Source organism: Malurus melanocephalus, unplaced genomic scaffold (assembly GCF_030028575.1).
Source record: "Malurus melanocephalus ecotype Western Australia unplaced genomic scaffold, MMel_1.1 scaffold_825, whole genome shotgun sequence".
NCBI classification, from domain to species: domain Eukaryota; kingdom Metazoa; phylum Chordata; class Aves; order Passeriformes; family Maluridae; genus Malurus; species Malurus melanocephalus.
This window is the reverse complement of record NW_026624057.1, coordinates 90,569-97,730: the sequence shown is the minus strand read 5'-3', so window position 1 is coordinate 97,730 and position 7,162 is coordinate 90,569. Positions and strand designations below refer to the sequence as shown.

Below are 7,162 nucleotides of genomic sequence, written 5' to 3'. Positions count from 1 at the left end.
GGAAAAGGGAAGCAGGAACAGCAGCTGCCTGACCTTTTGGACTGGAGAGGCTGCAAAAAGCTTATCAGGACTGAGGGCACTGACACCACCCCCGGCCACGGCGGCTCCAAGGGGGTCCTGCTTGTTTTTAGTAACACCTGAAGGAAGTGGGAATAATCCCAACCAACTGATCTGGCARTCAGAGCAATCCTCTTTCAGGCAGATTACACCCAAAGCCAGGGGAGCCCCCACCTGTCGGGCGGCCACGTGGGCACAAAGGGCGCCCCAGGAGGCAGAGCAGCAGGCAGGAGCGTGCCTGGGTGAATGCCCAGGGGAAAAACTGCATGGACACCCCCTGGGAGGCAACAGGGACAAAAGGAAAGCCAAAAGAGATCAAGGATGGCTTGGGAGAATGGCATGAGGGGGAGGTTTTAGGAAAAGATTCCTTCCCCAGAGGGTGGTGGGGCAGTGAACAGGAAACGGGCATGGCCCCAAAGCTCCCACAGCTCCAGGAGTGTTTGGACACTGCTCTCAGGGACAGGGTGGGATTGTTGTGGTGTCTGTGCAGGTCCAGGAGCTGGGCTGGATGATCCCTGCGGGTCCTTTCCAACTCAGGATATTCCACGATCCATCCCCCACACACCTGACGTCCTTGCCGACCGTCATGGAGGCAATCACCTTCTTCACAGCCTCCTTCTTCTTCTCCTTCTTGTCGCTGTTCAGCTCAGCCTTCAGCTCAAATATCTCCCCTGGAGAAACGGGAAAAGTGAGAGCTCAGGGATCAGAGGAAGGGGCACCCCACCCCTCTGCTGGGTGGGCACAGCTCCCACCCCTCTGCTGGGTGGGCACAGCTCCCACCTCTCTGCTGGGTGGGCACAGCTCCCACCTCCCTGCTGGGTGCCAGGATTCTCTGTCACCCCCAAAAGGAGGGATTTAACTCCTCCAACACCTCACCGAGGGCTGGGGCTGCTCCAGGGGCTCAGTTCTCATCCATGGAAATGGAAACAATGCCAGAGCATCCCTGCAGCTCCTCCAGCTGCAGGAGCCCCCACGGGCACATTATGGGAGTACCCAGTGGGGATTTTTGGCTGTGGTTACCCCAGCCCAAGGAGGCTCTACCMTTCCCAGGCACGATGGATTTTGGGCACTGCTCCTCGAGCCCAAACAAGGGAGGGTGCCTCCCAAATCCCCCCATGCCTGTGGCAGCAATCCCCCAGCCCAGGGCACCATCTCCTGCCCTCCTGAAGCCACGCTGAGCTCCTTATGCCCTGCTGGGCCAGCAGATTGGAAAGGAAGATGCCACATGGCTTCTCCTCACATTAATTCCTTGCTCTGGAAAGTGCTTAAGGCCCCGAGCACTGCCCAGGGAAGCTCCTGAGCCGCTAAAGCCGATCACCAGCTGCCACCAGCCCTGGCCAGGCTCAGGGGGCTTGGGGACAAGGTGTCCTGACCCCACAGCAGCCCAGGAGCGAGGAGCAGGGTGGGGTGCCAGCCACAACATCCCATGGGGGCTCAGGGCATTCCCAGCCCTCCCTGCCTGGCTGATGCAGCTGTAAGAAGCAGCTGGTGGTTTTGGGATGAGCTGATATTCCTGCTCTTTCCCTCACCTTTCTTGGTGGTGGTGAAGTACTTGGAGTCCGTCATGGTGGTCTCCAGCCAGCAGCACGGCCCTGGGAGGAGATAAAGAGCCCAGAGGTTCAGGATTAAGGACTGCCTTGCTGGGATTGTTACAGAAGCTCCACAAAGGAAAAAAAAACAGTGGAGAGAAAAAAAAAATGTTTGGGATCTGGTGGAGGTCCCAAGGAAAAGCCAAATCCTTAAGGGASTGTGAGCACCTCGCAGCTCTGCAATGATGGGCAATCCCTGGTTCTCCAAAGAGGATGAGGAGGAGGAAGGGAATTGCTGAAGATTGCAGGGCTGCAGCCCTGACTTTGCTCATCCCATCCCGCATGGAGCCGGCAGCAGGGGTTCAGTGATAACTCCTGTATTCGCCCCTCCTCATCCAAAAAATGCTTTCTTTGGGAAAATAACCACCCCCAATCCTCCCTCACACCTACACAGGGAACAGCTCCGGGCTGGGAAGAGGAACTGAGCCAAACCCCAGGCTCAGCATCCTGGGACAGCGCAGCCCAGGGGCACCGAGCCGCCAGATCAAAGGGAGCCTCTTCCAAAAACCATCCCCATGCCAGCAGGGTCGCTTTAAATTCCAAGGGTGCGAGGTTTCCGCCCAGCACTTGAGGCTCTGTTATATAATTCAGGCAGTTTTGGGCAGATTCAGGGCTTGGCAGGCTGAGGAAGGAGATGTGCAGCCCTTCGCAAAGGTCAGGGGGGATTTGGTTTTTACGGCTGGTTTTCCCATCTTTCCTTCAACAGGAAAGGAACCAGAGGCTTGTCCTTGAAAGCCTGCAGTGGCCTTGCTGCTTTRGAGGGGCAGGAGCACGAGAAGCAAAGCCAAGTGGAAAAAAAAAAAAAGAGATTAAAAAAAAAGCTTGCAGATGGGTTTAAAATGCAAATGAGCATCTTGAAAGCCAAATGCAGCAGGGGCACAGAGGAACGGTGTCCTCTGTTCCCCGTCCAAGCTGGAGAGGGATCCCCAACAGAGATGAAAAGGAAATCTGGATGAAATCTGGGGGCTGAGCAGGCTGGGCAGAGCACACAGCTTGGCAGGGAGTGCAAGGGAAGGAGTTTGCGTGGGTTTGGGGCTGCTCTGGGGGCTGGCAGCACGATCCCGGGGCTGTTCCAGAGGGGGAAGCCTGTGCCACGCTCCCACAGCCCTGCCCCTCGTGAGGCAGCACGCTCCTCCCTGCCTCAGTTACCTGCGATTGATTCAGAGCCTTTTTTATCCCGCTAAGTCGATGGCTCTCCAGGGAACAGCGGGAGCTCCGGGCTGCGCTGCAGCTCTCTGCACCTCACTGCAGATCCCGTCCTGCCACACRGGGAGCGAGGAAGGCAGCAATGAAGGAGGATTCACTGCAGGACCTGGCTCACACTCAGCCCTGCTCTGCAGAAGTGCCTGGAAAGCAAACTGGAAGCCGAGCAGGGAATTTCTGCGGGCAGCTCGGAGCCGTGAACCACGGCAGCTCCCCACCTTCCYGGGGAAAGCACAGCCTGCGGTTTTCCCATCCACAACCCCACCAAGGGGTGGTTCAGCCACACAAAACCCCACTGATTTCRGAAGCTCAAACAATCACTCATCTCCCCCACTCCTTCCTTCAAGCCCTGCAGCAACTCCAAGAAGAAAAGCAGCTCCTCCAGCTCGGCAATGAGGCGCACCCCTGGCTCCCCACATAACCTTCCCAGCACAGAGCASCCCAGGGCCCGGAGCAGGGATCCAAACACCTGCCAAAGCCCAGTGCTCTGCACCTGCACCCTCTGTGTCCCCCAGGCTATGCCAGGGTGACAAGACAGGGCTGGGACACGATCGCTGCAGGTGAATTCCCACAGCTCAGCTGTTGGGTGGGGGCCAATGCTGCTGCCTGGGGATACAACCAAAGTTGTGCTGCAGAGCTGGGGGCTGACACCAGATGTTGGCTCCCCACCCAGCTCCTTTCCATGCTGATTTCCCAAGGAGGGGCTGAGTGGAGCAGCTCCTCRCTCACAAAAAGCAGGATGCTGAAACAAAGGAAATCCACCAGCCCTGACCTTTTGGTGGCTCAGATTTTACCCGGTCTTTATTCTAAATTTGTTTTAAGCTGCTCTGGCAAACGGGATTCAAGGAGTTAAAAGTGTCCATAAGGATCTGGAAGCAAAGCAGTGGCTGGGTGATGGAGGGGAGCACACAGAGCTCACCCACACCCATTTTGGGCTCCTCGGGTCAGGTTTTGGGGCAGGTTTTGGCAGTGGCACAAACCCAAAGCTTGTTATCCCTGATTTTATTCACCCTGGATGAGTAAATTCCACAGCTCCACATGAGCCACAGCAATTCTGCTCTCCTCAGCTCCTGGGTCAGGGACGTGGCAGAGCTCAGCCATCCCATTTTTCTGGCTACCACACCAGCAGCTCCCAAATTCAGCTATTTTGGGGAAATAGGAGGTTCCTAAACCCAAAACACAGCCACAAACACATCACTATCCTTCCCACCGAGGTGGGTTCCAGTGGGTTCCTGGGAATGGCAGCAATGCCAAAGAGCCATCGCTGGTGCTGCTCACTTCCTCTTTTGGAGAGTGGAGGAAAAAAATCCCTTTTTCTGCTACTTTTATCACCCTTTCATTTAGGGCAATTCCTCCGTCCCTGAAGGCTGAGATACTGGTGAGCAGAGTCTTTATAGAACCATGGGGTGGTCTGGATGGGAAGGGATCTTAAAGTTTATYCAGTGCCACCCCCTGCCATGGCAGGGACACCTCCCACTGTCCCAGGCTGCTCCCAGCCCCAATGTCCAGCCTGGCCTTGGACACTGCCAGAGATCCAGGGGCAGCCACAGCTTCTCTGGGCACCCTGTGCCAGGGCCTGCCCACCCTCCCAGGGAACAATTCCTTCCCAATATCCCATCCATCCCTGCCCTCTGGCACTGGGAAGCCATTCCCTGTGTCCTGTCCCTCCATCCCTTGTCCCCAGTCCCTCTCCAGCTCTCCTGGAGCCCCTTTAGGCCCCAAAAGGGGCTCTGAGCTCTCCCTGGATCCTTCTCCTCTCCAGGTGAGCACCCCCAGCTCTCCCAGCCTGGCTCCAGAGCAGAGGGGCTCCAGCCCTGGAGCAGCTCCGTGGCCTCCTCTGGATTCACTTTCAGCTCCCTGCAACACAGACCCACTGCCAGGATGCAGCCTTTACCCCTGCCCAAGATATCCCAAATCCCCCGTTATCCCAACCCAGCCCAGCCCAGGAGTTCAGTGGCTGCCAGAAAGTTCTGGTCTCCCCAGCCTGACCCATGTCTCGGAAGGAAGGAGGAGCAAAAGCAGGAGGTTCATCCTTGCTCACACATTCCTGCTGTTCAGGGAGGACAGGCTGGCACCTGAAGCCAGGAAGAGGAGAAAGGAGCAGGATCTTGAAGGGCAAACTCCCAGGAAAGGGCTCACCTGGGAACCAGAGGGGCAGCAGGAGGTGAACGGCAACAGGAAACTGCCACAGGCAAACCCCGCAGCTGGAAATGAGGCACTGCAGGGCCAAGGTGGCACAATCAAGGGAATTAAAGAAGGCTCTAAAAAATTAATGGGTAACTGGAGCCACAGGGAATCCCATAACTGCTCTGTGCTGGTGTGAGGCAGCTCAGGGCAGTGCAGGAGATAGGCAGGGGGGAGGTGGTGATGGCTCYCCACAGCTCCAAGCACATCCCTGGCCTAGGGACAAAGCCCTGGAGCTGCCACAAACACAGCGAGGGGAGAGGAACACCCAGGAGGGGAAGAAGARAAGCAGAGGCTGAGGATACAAACCCTGACAGCCAAAGAGCCTTGTGCTGATCCCAGTTCTTCTTCCCCTCTTTACTCACAGCAGCGTTTCCCAGCGATCCCATCCTGCAGCTCCCATCCCTGTGCTCATGCCACCCCTGCCAGGCTCCACAGACTCCCAGGGGCTCTCCCCAGCCCCACACACGTTCCCAATAAGATATTTTTCCTAAGCCTGGCCTAACGGAAGCCAGTCTTTGCTCCAACTCAGCCCCCACAGCAGAGTGGGGCTGTGATTCCGCTGCATCCTGAGCAGGACCAGCCCATCCATGTCCTCTCACAAACCTGTTCCTGACCAGCCCACGGGCCCTCCAAAGGCCTCCATCTCCATCAAAAAAGGGACTCCTTGGATAACTATGGGGTAGGAGCCCTTCCAAACTCACTGTGCCCTCAGCAAGCTGCTCAAAATCATGGCAGGTCTGCAAGCAGTGGCACCAGCAAAATAAACTGCAACCAATCCCATCAACCAACAACTGGGGAATAAACTCAAGGAAAATGGAAAACACACACAGCCAGGATCCTACTGCCAGAGCCTAAAGCTCTGAGAGCTGGGGGTGTTTTAATCACCTTGAAAAGGTTTGGCTCCCCCCAAACCCCGGCTGAGCGTCCTCAGGGACACCTAGGACCTTGTTGTGGGCACAGCATCAGGGTCCCGCAGCTTTTCCTTCCAGGAAAGCTGAGTTCTGCAGGGCTGGACACCTCCTGCCATGGAATTCCCAGCCTGGCTTGATCCAAGCAAGGCCCAACACCTCTGGAAAGTCCCTTGGGGTCCCAAAGCCTGTTCAGCCCGGTAGCCTGAGCCCGTGGCTCCCACAAACCAGACTGATCCAACTGCTCACCTGACACTGATCCCATTTTCTGTCACCCCAGGATTCAGCGAACACAAACCCTGACCTGCCCCCCACTGCTGCTGGGACCCCTGACAGGTGGTAAAACTCTGGGAAACTCCACACAAAACACCTGCAAGAACAACACCACCACCTCCAACACGGCTCCTTCAGGCTGCAGCCATCTCCCAGCTCCTTCTTATCCAGTCTGGGGCTTTCCCCGCTAAAATCTCCACAGAGGAGGGAGCGAGCACAAGATATCAGCCCAGCTGCCTCTCTATCTGTTCCATTCCCATCKCCCAGCTTATTCCAGAGCCAAGCACCGACCTTTCCCATGGATAAGCCATGCCCTGAGGTGGGTGAAGGGGTCCTGCCCCTGGGGCGGTGCCCGTCGGGGCTCTGGCTGTGGCCAGGACGCGATGCCCCGGGGTGCTGAGGTGGGGAGCAGACCCCGGGGCAATCCCTCCGGGATGGAGCCGTGGGGACAGCACTGGGCCATGGAGCTGCGGGAYGGGGGGACCCAGCCAGGGGGTGGGAGGGCGACACGGCCCGGACCGAGGAGGAGAGGATGGGGACACAACAGGGACACAGCGCGGGGACACAGCCCGGGGCAGGAGGACACAACCCGGGGTCAGAACGGGGACACGGCCGGTCCCGGAGGGGCACAGGGGAGACACAGCTCGGCTCGGGGGACGGAAGGGGCCCAGCCCCAGAAGGACGCGGCGCGGCCCGAACCCGGCGGGGCCCGTCCCGGGTGCGCACGGTGGAGCTCCGGGAGGGCGCCTGGAGCAGGAACAGCCGCGGGTCCCGGCTCAGCCCCCGGCCCAGCTCGGCCCGGTCCGCCCCTGCCCGGCCCGGTCCGTACCTGCCGCCGCCGCCGCCGCCACCGGAACTGAGGAGCGCAGAGCGCTTCCGGGGCGGGGCGGGGCCTCGGACAGTGGGCGGGGCCATGGCGGGAGGGGCGGGGCCACGGCGGGAGGG

At 58.5% G+C, this 7,162-nt stretch overlaps 1 protein-coding gene across 1 annotated transcript in view; it reads right to left on the bottom strand.

Annotated features, from left to right (window-relative positions):
- The window catches only part of AP1B1 (adaptor related protein complex 1 subunit beta 1), a 26,440-nt gene extending 19,375 nt beyond the window's left edge, over positions 1-7,065 (bottom strand). Inside the window, exons 1-4 of the mRNA XM_057385425.1 lie at positions 7,047-7,065; positions 2,796-3,004; positions 1,587-1,649; positions 623-728 (exon numbers count right to left, since the gene is read on the bottom strand). Coding sequence (XP_057241408.1) covers positions 623-728; positions 1,587-1,623 — 143 coding nt within the window. The 5' untranslated portion in view covers positions 1,624-1,649; positions 2,796-3,004; positions 7,047-7,065. The remainder of the gene's footprint in view (positions 1-622; positions 729-1,586; positions 1,650-2,795; positions 3,005-7,046) is intronic.
- Between the last annotated feature and the right edge of the window lie 97 nt (positions 7,066-7,162).